Source organism: Hyalella azteca, unplaced genomic scaffold, assembly GCF_000764305.2.
Source record: "Hyalella azteca isolate HAZT.00-mixed unplaced genomic scaffold, Hazt_2.0.2 contig14808, whole genome shotgun sequence".
NCBI classification, from domain to species: domain Eukaryota; kingdom Metazoa; phylum Arthropoda; class Malacostraca; order Amphipoda; family Hyalellidae; genus Hyalella; species Hyalella azteca.
Genome location: NW_025944682.1, coordinates 361,801 through 384,796, shown reverse-complemented (window position 1 = coordinate 384,796; position 22,996 = coordinate 361,801). Strand labels below are relative to the sequence as shown.

At 38.0% G+C, this 22,996-nt stretch overlaps 1 protein-coding gene across 1 annotated transcript; it reads left to right on the top strand.

The window, feature by feature from the left end:
• Window positions 1-888: 888 nt before the first annotated feature.
• LOC108670773 lies at window positions 889-22,931 on the top strand. Its single transcript, XM_047884193.1, has 9 exons — window positions 889-961; window positions 16,686-16,800; window positions 17,142-17,335; window positions 18,125-18,343; window positions 19,420-19,606; window positions 19,951-20,579; window positions 21,111-21,208; window positions 21,993-22,190; window positions 22,540-22,931. The coding sequence occupies exons 2-8, from the start codon at window positions 16,794-16,796 to the stop codon at window positions 22,183-22,185; spliced, it is 1,527 nt and encodes a 508-aa protein (XP_047740149.1). The 5' UTR covers window positions 889-961; window positions 16,686-16,793; the 3' UTR covers window positions 22,186-22,190; window positions 22,540-22,931.
• Window positions 22,932-22,996: the final 65 nt, after the last annotated feature.

The following is a 22,996-nucleotide window of genomic DNA, read 5'->3' as shown; positions in this document are numbered from 1 at the left end:
TCTTCTCCCTTCGAGTCACCGACATGTGGAACAGCCTCCCTGATAGCATCGTTGAAGCTCCGAGTATGAACATCTTCAAAAACAGACTAGACGAAGCTATGCAGGAGCTATGGAAAGATCGGGTTCCAAAGGCCGGATCCCTTGTGAATCAAGTCACGAAAAGTTCAAGAATCGGCAACAGGCCATGGGCCTATGTCTTCAACGCCGACACTTCTATTCTATTCTATTCTTGTAATTAGTTCAGTACATGTACAATTATACTCACTTCTCTCTGTTTAGCATCTTGAGGATAAACATCAGGAGGCCCCAATTTCGGCCTTTTTAATGGCCTATGTTCGGCAGACGGTATGACATTCATTTTTATCAAATGAATTCTTGGTAGGCAGGCTGGCTAGCACGACACCCGAGTGAGGAGTGACCCGACAGTTCTTATCTTAAACTTCATCAACTACGTATCACTCATTGACACTCAATAATCTAACAAGTCCTGTTGGGCCCTGTTGAAATATTGCATGATCGGAGCGATTTTTTTTATAATTTGGTTGAATACTTGTGGGGCCAGAAGGCTGGAAAGCACCTGAGCGGCCAGATCTCTGTCAAAGATTGGAGCAATAACATTTATTCGGCCTTTAGCTCGGTGGAGAAATTTGTTTACATGCGCAAGAGCGCCATCTACTAGAGGTTTAGGGAAAATAGAAGTATACTGATATTTACCCCTGAGAAGAATAATCAATAATAATAGGATATCAATTAAGCACTATACTTCTTCAATAATTTGTAAAAATCTACATTATATTCCGTATAAAAAATTGCACTCACATAATAGCATCTTTGCTGGAGTGACAGTGCTCACGTTGCCTCTCCTGGCAGTTCAGACAGCCACGAACCATAGGAGTATAAGGTTGGGATATATTTCACTGCTGTGTGTGATCTTTGTGACCTGTTGATATTTCGCTTCACTGTAAGTTGTTTCTGTGTGCAACTATGGTTTTATCCTGCGGACAACTCCTGGTAAAAATTTTTTTTTAAGAATATTTGGTTTGAAGCTTGCAAATAAGAAAACTGAATTGTGAATCGCAAGAATTAAATTAAACTATTTGTTCTTAAGATGTGATTTAAAATTGAGCGAATTTTCTATAATTTTGCTTCACGAACTTTTTAAGCTATTTACTCCTTCCTAATAAATGTTGAACCACTTTTTCCGCTAATTGACAATTCAGGAGTCCCAGTCCCTTTCTTCGCCCTTCATGGGTTCATCGCAACTGCTGTGTGCGTGTTGCCAGCTTTGTGTTCCAGAAGAAAAGAACATTTCTGGAGACGATTTTCAGAGCCTCACTGTATTCGAATGGAATAGGAGGATATTGTTTTTCATATTTTCATCATATTAATAATTTGGATTCATAACTTAAGTTTCTTACATCATTTTCGGTGATAACAATACTGTATTCGATTAACTACTCACGCTTTCACTTTCGTTTACGTGAGTAATAATTATAGTTTGTTAATCAATTATTGTTTACGATCCATAAAGTGGTATAAATATAAATTCTGTGAAAGCTTGTGCCATTCAACAATACCGATATATAATTAATGTATAGTATATTATGAGGTATATTTCAAGTAAAACGGGCATTTACCTAAACGAATGAAGTCGATATTTATTTAATCAAATCAGGCAAGTCAAGGGGAAATTTGGACATCGAAAAACTGATCATAAGTTAGCACAATAATAATAATTTATAATAACTCATGATTACATGAATATTTTCACGGTAAAGATTTAGCTTGGTATGCCTCCCCCTCCATACAAACAGCACGTCTCGCAGGGCGAGGCGAGATATTCATACTTTAGGTCAATTGCCCGCGGGCGACCATCGCGATACCGGTTCCCAGTGTTAAACGTCTCGCCTCGCTAAAAAAAACTCCGCCACGGAACCAAATTGTCACTTCCGCATGTTGTTGTGATCTTAAACGACTTATTTATTGGGGTAATTTGAGAGCTGCTTATCGCGACATGTGATTAATATTGATTTTGCTCGTTTAGAAATGCGTGGGCGAGAGAAAATAGCATGGTATAGTTTGGATACTTTCTAAACTATTAACCAGAAAAAATCAAGCCAGCAATGTAGAAGAACATCGACTGCGCGATTTCGGATGAAAATAAAAAATGAATTGCGCAGTTCAGATCAATTTACTCAAGCTAACTCTGCACAAGGGTAAAAAATTACATTTTGCCACGAATTGGAGTCAGAATGTGCAAATATTTAGAGAACACTTCTAACCATAGCTTGATTGAACGAACCCGATGATTGATGATATGCATTGGTAATGGTTCTGCACTTGAACGATAAACCTCTGGATTTCTACTGTTAGATTTCGTGAAATATTGCTGGTATTTTCAAGATTTAAAGCTTACCACCGCACTACATTTGAACTTAAATCGTTGTTCTTTGTACGTGTGATGGATACAACTTTATTTAGAATGCCTTCACACTCCTGTGGGAATATACCGACAGTTGTCAGTTATTAATGTTCCTCGAAATGATTGGGGAAGTGATGGGGAACGACATCGTTACAGTACACCTCGCATTCAAAGCTCAGGAGTATTGGGCTACAGGAGACAAGTGATACAAATGGTATGCTAATTCCGGTGCACAAGCCGCCGTTCACTGTCACTTACTAGGACCGAATGGCACAGCGGGACTAAGACACTGTTACTCTGACCTATTTCATTGCACCAGCTGTTCAATTTTACGCTCCACTAGTTTCCACAAAATTATATTTATTTCAATGAAATTTTCGTTCATCACATATATATAATAATTTCATAATGATTATCCAGGCAAATCTATGGCGGGCAACTAAGCTAATTTCAAAGCGATGTTTTAAACGATAACACCACGAGCTGTAACACGGCAATCTCGTGTAATCTAATGAGCGCCCGTCAGTCGACAGACACGGTGCTGTAAACATCCACTTGGACGCCTTTGCGAGTTTTCATTGCTAAAGTTGTGCAGTTACTATAAGGAATCTCATCGTTGAGGCGTTGAGTGAGATCCAGGGCCGATATCTTCGTTAAAAAGCAATATAAGTTAAGACGTTATTCATTATTGATAAATCTTGATAATGCATGCCATGATAAAGAGGTACTTTGAAAAAATGTTTTAATGATCAAAGTAATTAAACGAAGTGCGAATTGGAGCTCACTATGGGTATAATTGTAAAAAAATATTTCAAATTGAAAAAAATAGTCATGAATGAGACTTGCACCTGCATTGCATTCCTCCCATTTTCATGGCATGTGTCGCCGCAGCATTTGACCTGCAGAGCTGATTGCATGCGATGCATTCAACAAAAATGTGTTTGAAGCTTCCCCGTCTTAATTTGTCTGAGATTCCTTACCCTTTACGTTATTATAGAGAGCCACATTCATGCGCCCAGTAAAGAATTCATTCGCACCATGTAGAGGCGCTGCAACATCACTTTCTCTCCAAGCATTTCTCACTTTCCGTTGTAGCCTTCATTGGATTTAACCTGCAGCAAAATGCACTTTGTTATTTCGTTAATTGTTATTCTTAGACACATGTTATAGGGTTATGACGTATGAGTATCAGATACTACGAGAAAACATGTACGTCCGTTTTGTAGCGGTTGACAAACTAGTAGCCACATGAACCACAAACAAACATTATAATTAAGCAAGGTCGGTAATAACAATCGCGTTCCATATTGAAGTATAATTATATAAGCTCTCGCCTGTGTTCACGAGATAAGACTGCTCTGGAATATGGTCCATTTTGCAGTTCAGTGCGCGGAAGGATAAGAACGCAAGCCGCGGGAAAATTCTAACCACTCTTCTTCACCGTCAGTTTCTTTTTGTAGGAGACTGGATGCGCTGGTGATCGTGCATTTGACCACAGTATTATGCACGTAAATTCTTATCCGAATAATGTGAGGCATTAGTGACTGCCTCTACGTTACTAGTGTACATACAATTGAGGACAATAACCTCATATTTCAGCAATGTTTACTAATTGTTTATAACACTCCTCTCTCAAATTCCCAATTGTATTGATAAACAATTTTTTTTATTCTTGTTGTATTTAAATTTATTTTATTTAAAATTTTCTTGTTGTATCCTATTTACTTGTATCATGTACCTACTTATTTCCATCAAAATTTCTGTATTCAATGCTTCCGTAACTTGAAAATGAATGTTGTTACATTCGAAACGTCGTTAATAAATTGATATTACTCCCTTGAACCTGCATTTGGATTTACTAATGTCATCTGAAGAATATTGTTCGACCCTGAAAATTTAAATTGACGAATTCTCTGGCCATTAACCACCCGTGTTGAAATAAACAATTTAATGTATGTACGTGCTACAAAAGCTCTGATAACAAAACAAATTTTCTGTATAACAACTAACAAACAAATCTAAGGTATATGATTTCTGGCACCTGGCACCTTGTTCTTAATATAATTACCGGCATATAAATTCCATAATGAACATGTTTCGTGTGGCCAAGATGCTGCCGATGTTTATGTTTATTTACAGATGTTTATGGTCTTCGCCCGTAAGTTTGTCCAAATCGATCTTGACCTCAAATATTGCGCGCTTGTAACACGTTTGGCCCGTCTCGCCTAAACATTAAACCAATCAATGTAATATGCGGCTGCTAACAGTTCCATCGTTGCAAATACGTAAGTCATGAAGTCATCTATACAGTTCGGCAATTGCGATTGAAAAAAATCCAAACGAATAATACTTAAATCTCTCAATAGTATAGTCGAAAATATTGCTTATGTTAAAAACAGTAGAAAAAATCTATCTTCAGCGATAACTGCAGCGATTTAACTTTGCGTTAAATTCTACGTCATTAGGTACCCGAGTGTTCGCGATACTCGAGCGTGATGCAAAAGGTGATACGTGGAGTGGTGTTGATGCGCTGCATGGATAAATGGATGATCCTAACATAGTGAGGTCATCTATTGCTATCTTTGGGGAGCAGAGACATCCGATAGCAGCTCTTGTCAGCCGAGATGACGCCGTGGCTCGGCATTAGGGGCGCAGCTTGCAAGTCCTTGAAGCTTCTATAGCAAATGCAAGCCATCGATCCACTGTGGCGTTGCTCAATTGATCCTTATCTTTAGGATCATATTTGGACCATAGACTGTTAGAAATATTACCGTTAACGGTATTACCGGCGTTTCAGTGGCCTGTCGGCACGTGAAAAGAAACACCGTGTCGCCGTTTATATTCTAATTTAACACAAGAAATCCGTAAAACATCTGATAAAAACAGCGAAAGTTTATTTTCACGGGGCGACCGGCCACTAGAACGCCAGTGGGACCGTTTTTTCACCGTTTTTTCTAACAGTGTACGTAGAGCGCTGTCTCCCTTCAGCGCGCATATTTGCGACTTTGGAAAAAAACACAGAATGTGTGTCACATGATAAATCTACTCACGGATGAAGCCTCATATAACGTATGGAATCTCGGCGACGTAATTTTTTTAAATTATTGTGATAAATATATTAAACCTTACCTCGGTTGCTATCAAGCAGCAGTAAATATCTGCACTTCAGCTAAGACTATATGAAGATCGCAATGTTTGCTGTTATTTCAACTGTAGCGGAAATTTTGGAAGAAGGTAGGTATATCCAGGATTAAGTAGAACACTTAAGCTTCACGATGCGGTATTTTGAAATTTATCTAAATGAATAAAAAATCTATCAAACTTTTATTCAAATTTCATGGTCTATGTCACGTAGAACCAAAAACAATTTTTTATGGCCCCGCCTGAGTCGGCGTTTTGGAGCGTTTATGGACAGGAACCGGCATAATAATGGCTGTAAATTTGCTTGGAATTTTTTTAAAATGCTGAGACCGCGAACACGCTTCATTGGCTTGCATAAAAACTGGGACAATTCTTTACAGCGTGAACACTTGAAACACTTTCACAAAATGCTTGCTTGTTAATGAAGTGCAGCGTTGAACTGCTGCCTCTGAAACCAATTATAATTTCGAGATTAAAAGATAGACTTTCTTCATTTTTGTAAAATGCAAAGACGAATAGAAATCACATTTTTCTGAGTTGCATTGATTATCATAATATAAATCTGTGGGCCATTATTTTTGAAAACTGGCCAATGACTAATAAAGCTTGATTTGGATCGATTGCTTAGGATTTAATTCGTTTTAATATTCAATTGCTTTAATTGGGGAAACGGGGATGACTCTGAATTAAATACGATTTGAAAAAAGTAAAATCGCAGTTCCTAAACAACGTTTGAGATTTTTATTATTCCACCCGACGCACCCGTGTATATTACAATCCAACATGCAAGGAAGCCGCCACTTGAACACTTTGCATGAACAATATTTGTATTGTAACAATAGTACCTACGTTCGCAAACCTGTTACACTTGCTCCTATCTAAGCACCGAGTAGAATGGTTGCAAATTGTTTATTTTAGAGCAGCTCGTCACAATGAGAATAATAAGACCATGGTGGCTGATCTTATTATTGGCTGTTAATCAAATAGGTACTAAAAATCAGGCCGATGATAACATGCTTACTGCGCTCCCCTTAAGTTAAATTCAATTATTTGATAGAAATAATTCTGTTTCAGTTCTTTTCGAATGAAGAAATAAATTACTAACCAGCAAAAATTTCGACTTTTTAATTCGTAAACGGGACAGGAATCATCACGCAAACATTGCGGCGATCGATGTACCACGCTGTTCTAAACGGCATAATCGTAATAAATGATGGCCAGGCCGGGCTCGTGCCCTTGATAGGATCTTGAACAAGATGTCTCTGGCAATCCCCTGAATGGGTTCTCGATTAATTTACCAGCGACTTGAGGGTCACTGTCCGATCGCTGGACACTTCAACGATATTGCATGTTGTCACGGTCCCATAATAAAAGATGACATGCGAACGCATCTTTGGATTAAAGGATATTTTGGGCTTTAATCTGCTGAGTATGTAATACTTCTGATCACGAACGGAGTATGTCGTTTCTTTCTTGATGAGGAGCAAGAATAATTATTAATGAAATTGAAAGAGTCCGGTTCTCGTACCAGAATCTGCAACTAACTATATTGACAAGGGCCCTGAGCGCGTGCTACAATTTGCTTTTTTCTGTAGTTTTAATTGGATCTCAGACCAAATTTCTCATGCGTATGTAGTCAGTAGTCAATATAATTTGTTTAATTTAAAGAGGCCTTCGTCGCGGCCTTGAAATTTGAAATTTAAATTTTTCGTAAGTTTTTTTTTTGTGTGGTTATCGGAGCTGAACTCGAAGCATCTAATCGAACCTCCCACCTTCTTAATGAGACCCTCAAACCACAGCAACCCCAGACACATTCCTCAGATCTGAAAACCACAGCAACACCAAACATTTCCCTCAAAGGAGCACAGCGCCGTATTTCATATTTTCTTGCAAGCCTGCCTCTTGCTGACATTTTGGTGGCGCATTCGGCCTTTGATCACCCTGCGATTTACAGCACAATTTATACCAATGCCCCTTGATGCATCAAAGACTGAAGAACCAAAATTTAGACGCCCATTCACAGCTGATCGTGATTGTAGGCTCTATAATAACAGAGATGTTATATGGATGTTAAGTATAGGCTCTAAATTTAGTTGCATAGATTTTCTAGAACGGGGTTTCTCTCCTCTCTTGATTATTGATCGATAAAATGAAGAGCGAAGCGTTCCCTTCTTCTGAAGTCATTTTCAACATCATTACCCTCGCTTCTATCACTGAGAAGTTTTCTGTATGTTTGTCGTACGCGGAGACCAAACTTTGATGAAAGCCTCCATAAATTCTTCTCATAAAATTCCAAGCCTGATAATATTTTAAAGATCCCTCTATATAGGCAGACTCAAAATGTCGGAATTTCCCATAAATTTCTAGGAACGCGCGGTAAATTAGCAATGCTTTTAAAAGTACGGGAGCATCGGGTTCCCCGGCTGCTAGACTGGAAACTGGCTGATCTCCGCTTCTGAAGATAAGATCTTTTCCAATTGATTCACAGTTGGGAAAGAAATTTTCCACTTATTACAGAATCCTATTCCAGATATTATTTATTTTTACCGGATGATTCCTATCATCCTATGCAGTGTGTCGTCGCTATTAAAGGCTCTTCTTGTCACCAAGGTGACGTGCGGTGCAGCGGTGCTATGTTGATGTTAAGATGGTTACGTAAAAAGCTTACTGAAGATAGAGACTGAAAGGGCCATCAAAGATTATAATTAATTTATTTATAACCAATTTTTGTGAGAAATCGGCTGATTGATTGGGCGAAAAAACTAATCCAAATAAGCTAAAGACGCAAGGAGGGTAGCCTGTTTGAATTATAACTCCGCTTTGTGATTTTTGAATTTTTGTTTTAAATTATAATTATATCGCATCTGATATACTATGCCACACAGCCTGTACGTAACACTGCAGGTCGCCATGTGCCACACAGCCTGTACGTGACACTGCAGGTCGCCATGTGCCACACAGCCTGTACGTGACACTGCAGGTCGCCATGTGCCACACAGCCTGTACGTGACACTGCAGGTCGCCACGTGCCACACAGCCTGTACGTGACACTGCAGGTCGCCACGTGTCATGTACAGAATAAGTCGTCCATTTAATTGCAGGAATTCATTGAAGCTCTCACTGCTCTCAGAGCCTCATTAGGCAATCGTACAAGAGGAGCTAACGCTACACGTGGGCTAATGAGTTAATTGGCCGGCGCATGAAGCCGATTTTCATGCTGATTGAAGTAATGAAAACTGAATACATGATCTTGCCGGCCTGGTACCAAGTAGGAGGAATGTTTCTAAAGGTTATAAAATATTTACTTTTTTAGTCCGTGAAAAGTTTTTGCGTCTCATACATAATGCAAAGAAAAGGTTTTCTCATAAATTTTATAAATGTATCGTGTTTATTAGATTTTAAAAGTTATTTTATCAAGAAAATCCAGAAAATTTTATTCAATGGCTTTACGCTGCACAGCTCATTTCACAACATTGAAGCATTTTATTGAACGAAATTTTTAAAACTGCGCTGCAACTTATCCACGCGACAAAATTTCTTCTCGCTTCGAATCACCGACATGTGGAACAGCTTACCCGATTACATCGTTGACGCTCCGAGTATGAACGCGTTCAAGAACAGACTAGATAAAGCTATTGAAAAATATATGTTCAGACTTGAAATGCCTATATATAGCACCATATCGAACCCGGTGGAAGTCGAGTAGCTATTTCAAACTACCGTCAGTCATGAAAAGATCCGGTCAAATGACATGATTTTAGATCATCTGGGAACAAGGCACGAAAAGGAAAAGAATCGGCGACAGGCCACATCAGGCCTACTCTTCAGTGCCGACATCACTATATTATGTTATATTATAAAAACACGATCAGTTTTCATATTCTGAGCGTGCAAATGAGAGCTTCTGGTGATAAATTTAGTGTTATCCTCTTCTGGACCGAGTAACTTTGTGAAGAGCGGAACTGAAATTGGTTCTATATGAATGCTGGGAGTAATCGAATGGGAATAAATTCCTTCGTAACTAAACTATAAATTCCTTCAGCCACTATAAATTACTCCCGTAACTAAACTATAAATTTTTTCCGTAACTAAACTATAAATTTCTTCCGTAACTATAAATTCTTCCATAACTAAACTATAAATTTCTTCCGTAACTATAAATTCCTTCAGTAACCGTAAATTCCTTCCGTAACTAAACTAAAAATTTCTTCAGTCACTATAAATTCCTCCCGTAACTAAACTATAAATTTCATCCGTAACTATAAATTTTTCTGTAACTAAACTATAAATTTCTTCCGTTGCCATAAATTCCTTCACTAATCACAAATTCCTTCCGTAACTATAAATTCCCTCCGCAACTACACTATAAATTTCTTCCGTAACTATAAATTTTTCTGTAACTAAACTATAAATTTCATCCGTAACTATAAATTCCTTCTCTAACCATAAATTCCTTCCGTAACGAAAAATTCCCTCCGCAAACTAACTATAAATTTCATCCCTAACTATAAATTCCTTCAATAACCATAAATTTCTTCCGTAACTAAAAATGAATGAGCATAATCGACTAGATGCTTATTAATCTCATCTTGTGATTGCCTGCTTGTCCTCGGGGCGCAGCTAAACTTGACCTGTGGCGAGAGGTGCACGCAAGCTGCAGCACAGACTATAATAACGCACAGACTATAATAACGCACAGACTATAATAACGCACAGACTATAATAACGCACAGACTATAATAACGCACAGACTATAATAACGCACAGACTATAATAACGCACAGACTATAATAACGTCGCTTGAGATGTAAGCACTCAACATAATATTATACTCGTTAGAGTTTCTAAAGACAAATTTCTTCGAATCCTAATATGTCTCTATTGGAATTGCTTTGTATTTACCTTCGTATTAGCATATTCTTATACGTGAACTATAATTTGAATATCAAAGAATGTGATATGTGTTGGGAAACGCAGTAGATAGTAATTAAGCATTGCAACGGTAATAATTTAATAAAGGTAAACTGAAGCAAAATTGTTAGAACGATTACGTATTGTAAAATGTGTATATAATTCTCTAATTAAACTCCATCTGGATTTAATAGACCTATAATCTTTTTTACTGATTTTATTGCAATGGTATCTTATAGTGTAGCTGAGCTTCACATCGTATTTCACGCTTATGGGACGCTTGATATTCTTCAAAGTTAATATATTTAATATTTTCCATTAGCAGGAAGCCAACCGATGTGCATGACAGGGAACAAAATAATTAGAAGGGAAAAATAGAAATAACCTGATTAAATTTTTTCATTGATTGCGCCCTCCATTAAAGATCAAATGGCATCTGATTAGCAAATGCATTCGGTCCATCTTCAGTTCACTCGTTGCACGCTTTACTTCTTATTAATTTAAATTGGAATATTGATTGCATTATCGATGCTTTTAGACGAGGAGCCTGAACTGCGTGATCGAGTCTGCTGCATTTTAATGCGTTTGCGATGCGCTCTCAATCCTGGTTCTTGATGTAAGAAATGCAAACGTTCGTGGCCAATTGAATTGGAAGTTCCCCTGTAACTTGTTACGTGCAAGAGTTTGCATCCATGTTACATTCGTGTAAGGAGCAAATTTAGTTCTCATGAATTCAATAAAGTATAATGCCAGCGTCAAAATACTGCAGCTAACTCCAGGCGATGTGAGAAATGCAAACGTTCGTGGCCAATTGAATTGGAAGTTCACCTAGCTGTAACTTGTTACGTGCAAGAGTTTGCATCCGTGTTGCATTCATGTAAGAAGAAAATTTAGATCATGAATTTTGAATTTTTTTAGATCATGAATTATTGAATTCATCATCTTGAATTCAATAAAATATAACACCAGCGTCATAATCATGAAGCTAACTTCAGGCGAGCTCTGGATACCTGTGGACCTGTTTTTCACGGTTAACAATACACTATAGAGCGCCACTGGAAACCGTGAAAAATAAGCTGACCGGGCTGCTCTATGTCTTATCTTCTATTCTTGTGAGCGATATCCGATCCAATGGACTCTTTACGACCCGACCTGAGATTTTCTTCTTGCAGGAAAGAGATTTTCTTCTTGCCGGAAAAAGATTTTCTTCTCGTCGGAAAAAATTCGATGATGAGAAGAAATATTCACCATGTATAATATTTTAATTCTCAAAGGAGTGAAAATTCGAGAAGGTCAAGGTGTGCGTTTCCGGTTGGACTCGTCGACAGGCCTTGCGTATCATTTTGTAGTCCTCTGGGTGTAGATATTTGTAATTTAAATGCGAACAAAACATTAAGATATCATTTCTTAAGATGCTTCTACCTTGAAAATTTAACAATATTCAATATTTTCATATATATATGACCGAATATACAGGGTGCGGCGCGGGAACTTACTTATTTGAATTGCGCGCCACGTGGCGGCCATTAGTCCTAGGAAGGTGGCGCCATGCGCAATATGGTGCGCGGGCTATGAAGTTTTTCGTCCACTCAGTTCAGTTGCGACCATGCAGTGGTCGAGAGAGGAGCGCGCGTTCGCAGTTGTAAAAAAGAAAGAATTAAAACGCTATCTTTAATACTTTTTACTTTGTGATTTTTTTAAAAGAGTAAGTTCCCACGCCGCACCCTGTATATGACCGAATATATATGACCGAATACATATGACCGAATATATATATATGATATATATATTATATGACCGAATATTTTCAAACAACAGCACAAGAGAGTTCACAAGAAAATTCACAATTGCAGTTGCCTTTTTTTATATATGACATGTTTTTAAAGTGCTTGAAAAGATCCTGCATGCCATAATAGCGTTTCATTTCGTTCGCTGCCAGTCATGCCGATATAGTTCCATGAACTACTTTATTAGTTCACTAATATTGCTCTATCTATAGAATTAGTGCAGAAGCTTCTGCTTGATTTTCTATGTTCTTGCTTTCTTGTACTTTTGTTCTGCGTCTGGACGGTCTGGCTAAACTACTTTATTAGTTCACTAATATTGTTCTATCTATAGAATTAGTGCAGAGCTTCTGCTTGATTTTCTAAGTTCTTGTTTTCTCGTACTTTTGTTCTGCGTCTGGACGGTCTGGCTAAACTACTTTATTAGTTCACTAATATTGTTTTATCTATAGAATTAGTGCAGTAGTTTCTGCTTGATTTTCTAAGTTCTTGTTTTCTCGTACTTTTGTTCTGCGTCTGGCTAGCGAGCGCGTGATCCCCAACGATTTGACAAGATTATCCTCCTTCCCTTCTTTCGGCCGTCGCGGCGGCTGACCGTCATATATATGTGCTCAGCGTCGTAGTAGAGAAATATTTGCGAAGAACTTCTTTCATTTCGAGCCAAATTGTTTTCTTGCTCGGCAAATTGCTTCCGTTTCTTTGTTGAATTAGTTTCCAAGTTAGGATCTTTGATCTCTCATGAAGGCTACAGCTGCATATTCTGTTATTGTAGATCTAATAGATCTCGTGACGTTGGAACCTAAATAATTTGTTCCAAAACATTTATTTATAATAAAATAATAATAATGTAACAATTTGTTCAACAATATCTCGATGTATATAAATGTGTCAATAATAATATAAAAATGTATATAAATCAATTCTTGTTTAATGAGGTACTTATTTGCGTCTGATGTACATCTGATGTCATGCGGTTCCTCTTTTGACGTCGTATATATGACCGACGCCTGAGCTTCGAATACGTGACATTCCACTGGATGATTAGTTGCTTTTCATTCTAAAAGTTCACTTAAAATTAACTTTCGAAAATTATTTTTAATAAATTTAAAGCGTTGCATAATTTTCGCGAATTTTCGGGCGGCTCAAAGAGTAAGTTTGCAAAATCGCCCGCTCGGGGGTTAAATTGCGTGAACCCGATCTATGCCATCAACGATCCTCCGTGAATTCTGGCAGGTCGCATCTTTCCTCTTTGCCAGAATTCGGCCAGCAGTCTTGAGGAATGAAGCTCAATCCCGAGTCACTAGAGATCTCCTGCAAATCTACGAATTCCCGGAAATGAATCGTCTCGTGGCTCACGTCAATTTTTTTCAATGCCGCCGGCATTGAAAAAGAACATTTTCAATGTTCTTTTGGATACATTTCTCTCTCGAGTAAGAAGAAGAAATTAAGATTGTTACTTAATTATTACCATCAAATTCAATGCTATTTCACTCTTATATTACGGATTGGAATATCTAGCATAGCCGTATTCATGATCGGGAGCAAATTTAATATCTTCTGATGATAAATTTCGTATTTATTTTCACATATCAATTACGAACTCGGGCGAAGTTCAATTTAGAGTCAAGAGCCTGATTTGGTTGTATATCAGGGAGTGCTCTGCGAGTTGAGATTCTACTCTAGCCACATGCGGGCGAAAGGTTCTACTCTCGCCAAGCTTTCAAGACTCTACTGTAACTACCATAAATTGTTCTCGAGGGCCTTCTCTCGAGGGTAGACGTCTATTCACATAAGCCGAAACTAGGGCGCGCCGATCTGTAGTCAAACTCACGCATTTGCCTGCGTAAATAGCGCCCTGATAAATAATGTTCAATATTTATGCGAAGAATCATTCAATTCAGGTATTTTTCTCATCTGGTAATAGCTCTCACAGCAACGAAAGAATGAAACAACCTTATTTTACATGGGAGTTCTATCAATATTTCATAGACTGATGATTTGTAGTTTTTACGTCGTATTTATGAGCTATATTTATCCTGACCTAATTATTTGAGAATACAGTCGAAAAAATCATTTCATTTACTTTTTCTGCGAAAAAAGCTTATCGCGATTTATTCAATGAGCCAAGTTATTTGACAATTTCCAGAGCAATGCGAGAAATATTCCTCGATTAAAAATCATTGATATCAAATATAAAGTATTGCGTCCGTAATTACTCCCGGTTCGATCTTGAACAAACATTTTTTTTCATATCCGCTAAAAAATCCACGACTTTTATGGAATTATTTGTACATATTTCTATTATAATTAGGCGGAGAAAAAAGTTTGCCACTGTAATTGATGGACGTTATTTGGCCTCATCTACAGTAAGTGAATGACTTCAGTATACAGAATTGAATATCTGTGGGGATCCATCAGTCACCTCAAGCAACGCACAAAAAAATTATTCACATATACAAACACATCCCTGAGTTGACCTTGCTGATCTTACATTTTTAACCAAGCATTCAAGCACCGCATTTGACTACTGAATCGAACTTGACACCTAGCGATGGTCGCTGCACAGTCGCAACTTATTTATACGGTATATAATTAGTCTTAACCCGAGAGACTAACATGCTCATTCCGTCGCACAATTAATGTCTTGCTTGAGTCAATTGCGTGTACGTACGAGTTGTGCGCAGGCGGGATCAAATGCATCAGTAATGCGATCATCAATGGCTTGATACCTACGAACTTTGCCCTGCATATAATAACTAGTAAGCTAACGCAGTAAGAAATAATGAAGGCGTTTCTGAGAAGTCGGTACTCTATGGCTTTGAAGTTAAATTTCGATCCGATAGAATAGGATTGATGATCCTAATGCATGCTTAGGAAAAGTGACGTACGTTCGCGTTTTTAGCGTATTTTCTCATTTATGGAAAAAAATGCACTATTGTGTTCGCCATGTCCATCTGTCTGTCTTTCTGTCCGTCCGTCCGTGACCTCAAGTTTTCGTCGACGAAAAAATGCGCTCTCTGTCACTCACTGCAGTGAGTACTGAGTTATATTTTTTAACATTCTTCGAGCCACAATGCACCCAAGGTTACAAACAACGTCGACTTTAAATCGTTTGCTTTTGTCGCCAAATTTCAAGCCACACTTGAGCTTTAGTATAATAAACACTGCCAACTCGTAGAGCCAATTTCTAGGAAACTTTGGAAATGTTTTATAAATAATTGGACTATTAGTGACTATCGCAGTGTTTACCGAGGTGGTGTTAACAGAGGGCGCAGTGTGCTCTGCAGGGTAGCGAATTATCTCTCCCGGTGCAGGCAACTTTATCGATGCTTCTTCTTGTTTGACGTTACCTCAGTTTGCGTCGCATACAGCAGGAGGGTTGCATGATCAGAATCAGTATTAACGGCGATGAGAAATAATAAATTATTCGATTACTTAGACCTACAAATTAGTGAAAGAACTATTGAAAAAAAGCCTTTCGTGAGCAAGTTACTAAATATGATCACTTGAAATCGCTTTCCAAATAGACCCATTATTGCCCCGGTTTGTGCTTGAAGCTTCGTTATCATGTCTCAGCCAATAACCAATTATCTAACAATCGTTTCATACATTGCATCATTGCATATCATGCATAGGAATTAAATTAAAGGCATTTAAATGAATGTTTTCACTGGGATAATGGAATTTAAGTTATTTCCGGATTTTTTTAAAAGTCGGAAGGTAGCAATATCTTTTCAATCAATTAAAGTAATTTACTGAGATTTAATTAAATTGAGGCATGGCAGTTACTTTTCACATTTGAATTTATTTTAAATAGTTTTTTAGCTTAGTAACCGTATTTAATAGATTTATCAATTGCGATATATACTCCTTCAATATGAACAATTTTTGAAAATTCATGGGCGTAAATAGATATTTTAATTGAATACTTTCGTTCACTGAGTACATAAATACGAATTACTCCATATTTTTATGCTTGCCCGGGAAATTGTCAACATCTATCATTATCAAATGAGAATTTCATCCTTGTACAGCCATACGACTAACCTTATGTCTAAGAATTAATAGAATGCAAGGCATGCAAATAATGTTATTCGCGCTTAAAATATAGATCCCTTTGTATAATTTGAGTTCGGCACGTGATAAATGAAGCAAAGGTTGACTGTGGCGCGCGATATGTGAAGATCTAACTTGAGAAGCATCTACGCGATGCCTTCTGAATGGGCATCAGTTTACCATTGTCATTCAACAAAATAGTGCAATCGACGTAGCCCTTCCAATTTAACATTGTTTCCGTGTCACTATTCAATTTGTTTCAATGTCACTATTCCAATTTGTTTCCGTGTCACTATTCATGTAACTTTAACATGGTGCCTCGTGATAGCGGATATGACAATTTCATTCACATGTTTCTCATATTTCCACAGGATCAGAATTCACCAGGACTATTTGGACTAACAGACGTGCACTCTTAGTTTTAATTATTTTACAATTTGAATGATGCACAACGCTCATCCATCACCGAACTCTTGAATATGAACGGTAAATATTCGCTGAACACATCCCTTTTCGACTCGTATGTATTTCAAAGTAAAGGCTATTTATTGCAAAGGACTTAGAAATATGAAGTAACGCATATTGATGTAATTTGATTTACATTTAAAATGAATTCATAAAAAATATTTTATAACGTGTTCTTTTCGAGTTTATTTTTGTTTTGTTTGTTCACTGATGACTTCCTCTAAGATTTTGCTTTCACGTATTTTAAGTAGTTAATTATCGGCGACTATTCGGTGCAAAAACGAGTTCATTCATTCACTTAACAACAAGAATTTTTATCTCTTCATACTCTAGTTTGATACCGTACTGAATTTTTATAACAGCCACGCTGTTCCTGAACCTAAGCCGCGAGGAGGAGTTGGACATCTCCTCCCCAGAGGACTTGGCTCCAGCGAGACCCAGACTGCAGCTGGGCGTGCAGGCGGTGGTCACCGTGTGCTACGCCGTCGGGATCATCGGTAACATTCTCGCCCTCGTCATCATTGGCAAGTCAGAGACGAAGAAGTACAAAAAACAAGTGAGATAAACTCTAGATTGTGGAATATTACTGTGTACAGGTTAGGTTGTTATATACATTTCACGACCAACATAAGTATCCTAATTCATTATTGAAATAGCAACATTTCACGACCAACATAAGTATCCTAATTCAATATTGAAATAGCAATGAATGCTTGATTTCACTTCATCCATATTTTGTAAGACCTGGATAAATATCTGAAAATGAAGCCTACTCGATGATCGTAAGTTATTTTGCAATCTTTTTAGTTTTGAAAGCTCCTGCGGCAAACTTGTATTAAACTCACGATGTATGGTTATAAAATACAGTGCACTCACTTAATTTCATTCATGCAATAATTTTTCGTCCTGGAGAAAGTTATTCTTGTTTATGAAGCCATAAGTTGTATGATCGATGTTTAAAATATCGATGTTGTATACTCAAAAAACTGATGATCGATGTTTAAAAAATTAATATTCATTGTCAATTTTGATAATAGTTTTAATTCTGATTAATTTAGTGAGACTTTTTAAATCCGAGTTATGATTCATCACTCGTGACTTGGGCCTATACTTTCAAAAAAGTTAAGAGATCGTAAGTTCATCAGCCAATCATTGGCGGCCTTTCAAGCAAAACACCAATCATAGAAAAGAAATAGAGCGTAAGTACTTACGTTCACTTAATCATAGACAAAAAAATAGAGCGTAAGTACTTACGTTCACTTAATCATAGACAAGAAAATAGAGCGTAAGTACTTACGTTCACTTAGCGATTTTTGAAAGTATGACCCCTGAACTCGTGCGCCAGACGCTGCTGCTGCGCTGCTTGGCCACCAACGACCTGGTGGCGTTGCTAGGGTCGTGCCTGCAGATGTACGTGACGCTGTACTTCAGGGTGGGGTCCACTAAATGGTCATGCGCCGTCAGGGTGGTTCTTAGGGTCTTCGGGCTTGGCTCTGGCTTCGTCGCGCTCGCCATGGCTGTCGAGCGCTGGCTCGCGCTCTCCCATCCATTTTTCTACCAAAAGGTACAAATTTAGAACGAATCGGAACAACATATTAAGCAGAGTCAGTCCAGCAGTAGATATTAATTATTAATTTTAGGTAGAAAGAGGGTTTATGATAAATTAAAGAAACATTCAAATATCTGTTTAGGAAAATGCCAAGAACGAATGCATGTTCAAACATTGGCACTTAAAAGAACTTACTCGAGCTTTTCAGATTATCGGTAGATCATTGATTGATGCCATATTTTGATGGGTAATTTAGGCTCAACCATATTGGTTTTATTTGTTGATTTCGTTGGTAGTTTTAAGAGGACTTCCAATAGCGTCATTGCTTTGTTCAGCTGTGCTCTAATTAAGTTCTTTGCCCTTAGAAATTTCTCAGGCTGTCGAGGTTACCTACAATTAAGGGTTGCGCCATTAATAGACAATGCGTTAAGATGAGGTGTGATGCTCAAAATTTTCGTGGTTTGACGTCCGATCTTTTAAATAAAAAACATAGATCTTGAAGCTTGATATTTGGCGTTGCATCAGTTCTAATTCTAACTCCAAACGCACGCCTAATTACGTATAATAATGGCAACGTATTTGCTCGGCTTTTACGCCAAGTTTTGCTTCCACTTCCAGAATTTCTGGCACACGAATTTTAAAATCTCTATTTTACAAGAGAGGCCAGGTGTAATTGCACCGTTTGTTTAACTGTATTTCCTTTAAAATTGTGGATAAGTTTTTCTGCTTGTGATTATTTAACGTTGTTTTTTCTTTCATTTTTCAATTAATGTTCTAAATTCGGCTTAGTGAATTTTAGTTGCGTTAATTATCGATGCATTTACTCTGTGATATTGTAACCAACGATGAAGATTGACCATGGAATGATTTCAATGACGATATTGTGAATTATTGTGGCCTTTTATTTGCGCAATAATACTTAATTATTTGCGAGTCCAGCAATCGAGGTATTTTGAAAACTGACCTGTCAAGTGCACTCGGATTGTTTTAATGACATCATGCAGTTCGGAAATAATAAGTTAAAAATACTACTTTTAATTCAGCAAGCCACAACAGCTAAGCTAACATTAAAATGCCGTCGCTCTGACCAGAACGTGACCCCGGGAGGCTTGCTGAAGTTTGTGTTGGGGTTATGGGGCACCAACGCCGCGCTGGTGTGCTGCCCACTTTTGGGTTTCGGTTTGTGGTACGACGAGACACTAGCGCGCCCCTGCGCCAGATACCGAGACGCCTCGCGCCCAGGCGACGTGGCATACGCCTACCTCGTCTTCTGTCTCGGTGAGTCAACGTCATACGTTCATATGTCGACGTCATAATACCGTTGAGATTCTAAGGACCATTCCTGTGCTGAGGTGCTCAATTAAATGGCAAATAAACGCTACCTGATCCGGTACAATAACCACGGCAGTTGAATCAATATCGCAGGGTATATTTAGTATACAGCTACATTGCCGGGAAATTATGAATATTTCGTTGAATCCATGCAGGAAAATCCAATAAAATAGTGAGGATTGGGTTGAAGTTTTCCAACAAATAAATTAATGCACAAATCGTTTAAAAAGCGCTTTGCCGCATGTTATTTAATTCCTGCTGTTTCTGTATAGCATTTTGCCTTCCCTCAGGCATGGTGATGTGTGCCGTGATCGTGGCTTGCAACGTGTCCGTCATTAAGGTTTTGTGTCACGTTGGCAGGAGCCGAAACGAGCCCATGAGGTGCTCAAGGGCATCCTATGCCATGCAGAAACAGTCTTCATTTTCGCGTGATAGCTATCGGTCTTCTAAAAAAATGGACAGGCCACCAGACGGCCACGAAGGAAAAATTGACGAAGAACTTCCACTGGTTGGAAATGAAACTCAAAACACTGACCCAAAAGAGAAAACCCTTTGTATGCAAGAATTGAGATACAGCGATGTAGATGTCGACGCTAAATGCAAAATACAAAAAGTCGAGCATGAGTACGTACAGACCAACAATCAGGGAAGTACGATTTCTAAAAGTTGCTACATACCTCCAAATCCCGTAAAAGACGCGGATAAGCCTACTTTAATGGAACAGGAGAGTGTGTCGTTTATGGACGCTAGGTCAAGTCTTCGTAGGTATCTGGCCAAAGGCAGCAGCAAAATACTTCGGAGAAGCTCTTCAGTCTCGATAAGCAAGCGCTACAAGCACGCCACGCATGAGGAGCAATCTTTTGCCAAGCTTATGACAGTGCTGAGCATCGTGTTTCTCATCTGCTGGATGCCACAGTTTGTACGTTATTAATCAAGTATATTTAACAAGACGACAGTAAAAATCATAATTTTTCAGGTTGTGTTGAAGTATAAAATTTCAATCGTCTCATGTCTTTTCTCACATCTTATAAAATGACTTGTATATATTCGTTTTAAACCAGTTATTTGATAACATGCTTCTCTGATAACATGATTCATCAGAAGTGTGTGAATTTCACAAATCCATTAATGATTCCGATTACTTTCGCCTATGAATATACGTCCAAAAAGTATATAACTTCGAATATACACTGTTAGAAAAAACGGTCCCACTGGCGTTCTAGTGGCCGGTCGTCCCGTGAAAATAAACTTTTTCGCCGTTTTTATCAGATGTTTTACGGATTTTCAGTGTTAAATTGGAATAAAAACGGCGACACGGTGTTTATTTTCACGTGCCGACCGGCCACTGAAACGCCGGTAATACCGTTAACGGTAATTTTTTTAACAGTGTACGCAGATAACTTGCCTGCTTACTTGTGCATGTCATATTTCCTGTCCTCTCTGCACGCAGTTCACCATACCTGCCTCGCAACAAAAGTGGTTCGGGGACAACCCTAAAGTTTTCAGGATAGCTGATATTTTAATAGCACTCAACTTCGTTATTAATCCGTAAGTAAACAGCGCATAAGCGTTATAGAGTACGGCAGAGATGGCTTTACCGTAATATACGCAATAGTTGATCTACATAATTAAATTTCCATTAACTAGTATAGAGATTACACAGGCATATATGCAGATATGTGTGAACAAATCATTTATTTTAATGTGCCAATAAAATTAAATGATATATCGTGTCAATTATCTTACGGCTACCGCCACTAGCTGTCACGTGAATCTAAATGAACAATGTTTTGCATGAACAGGAGACTAACTTTCCGGTTATAATTATTCAGATTTGGATTCGTCTTTCCCCCTTAAAAACAAATAAAATATTTAATATCGATATTGCATTGTTTTATAAAACGGGCAAACTTACTACCGTGACTTTATTGTGACACCTCAATCGTCATTGAAGATAGTGTGTTGGTATTGTTAGTAGTATCGACCGTACATCTCGTATTACTCCTCGAAAGTTCGAGATGTTTCACCATGTATTGTTATATATGAAGCTTCCAGAAGGATTGGATGAAGTTAGTTTATTGCAATAGCTAGCAGGAATTATTTTTTTATATTTAGCGCACAAATTTGTGCTTGCAATAAACATCAAATGATTAGAATCGTGAATTTTTTTTAATTAATTAGTAAAATCATTTTTTTTTTCATGAAAGCAACCCGATTATTTTTCGCTCTTTTTTTAGAGATATCTCGGGACCTATTGTAGAAAACTGGAAATAATAATAATGTTTTTTTTTTTTTAAATAATGAAGCGATATTAAGCCCACAAATTTTACAGCTACGTATATGTGATTCTCCGTCGGAGGCGTAAACAAAAGCGACGCTACATCCATGAATGCGGAAAGTTTTGCCGGAGTTGCACATCCTCTTGGCGATCTGTCACTTGTCGGTCGGGGCGACGTTCAGAGATGCCGGAGAAGCAGCAGGCGTCAACGCTGCAAGACGCGGCCAGCTTGCAGGATGGACTCTAAGAGAAGTGAAGATATGAAACTTAAGATGGGATATCATTTTATTTGCTATTGAAAGTTAAGGTTAATTTAAGAACTACCCACCTTCTATACTGGTAGCTGCACACAAGCCTTTTGCTTACATGCTTAAATTCTTGAATATTTTAATACTCTTGACAATCTTTAAGTTACATTTCATCCACGGAGAATTAATTTGCAAAGTACTTGCTTTCGACATCCCCCCAAGAGCCAGTGAGGACATATTTTGATTCAGAAACTGAAGTGAACAGAACTAACACGTATATGCCTGATGAAATGTAATGTACTTGAAACACTCATCAGTTAATGTTTTAAGCTCATCATTCATTCATTTCACAGAATCGGCATTTGAAGGGAGGGTCTGCATTGACGGCTGCTGACACAGCGAACGGTGTTATAGAAGACATCAACGAGGTTCACCTTTGCATGAGGAAATCCTCTTCTTTGATCCAAGAAATATCAGCATTGATAAAAAAAACACATCTAGTACAAAGATTTATCTGATATTTAGAAGGAAAAGACAAAAATGTCAAATAGATTTAGTAGTGGCTCAGCTTCCACGAGTCCATGTCAGAGGCCAGTTTTACTCACTTCATATTACTTTCCATGGTCAAGCACGCTATGGAGGGCATTGCAGCTTATGAATTCAAGTCACCACCGATAAATCATGCTTGCTCTTGAGCGATGCAGACTTGCATCTGGCCTACCTATTTTCTTATTTTTCTATTCGACTCTCCACCCAAAATAAATCTGACTGAGTCTAACCTAACCTCATAGCTGCAGTAAGGAGGAGAGT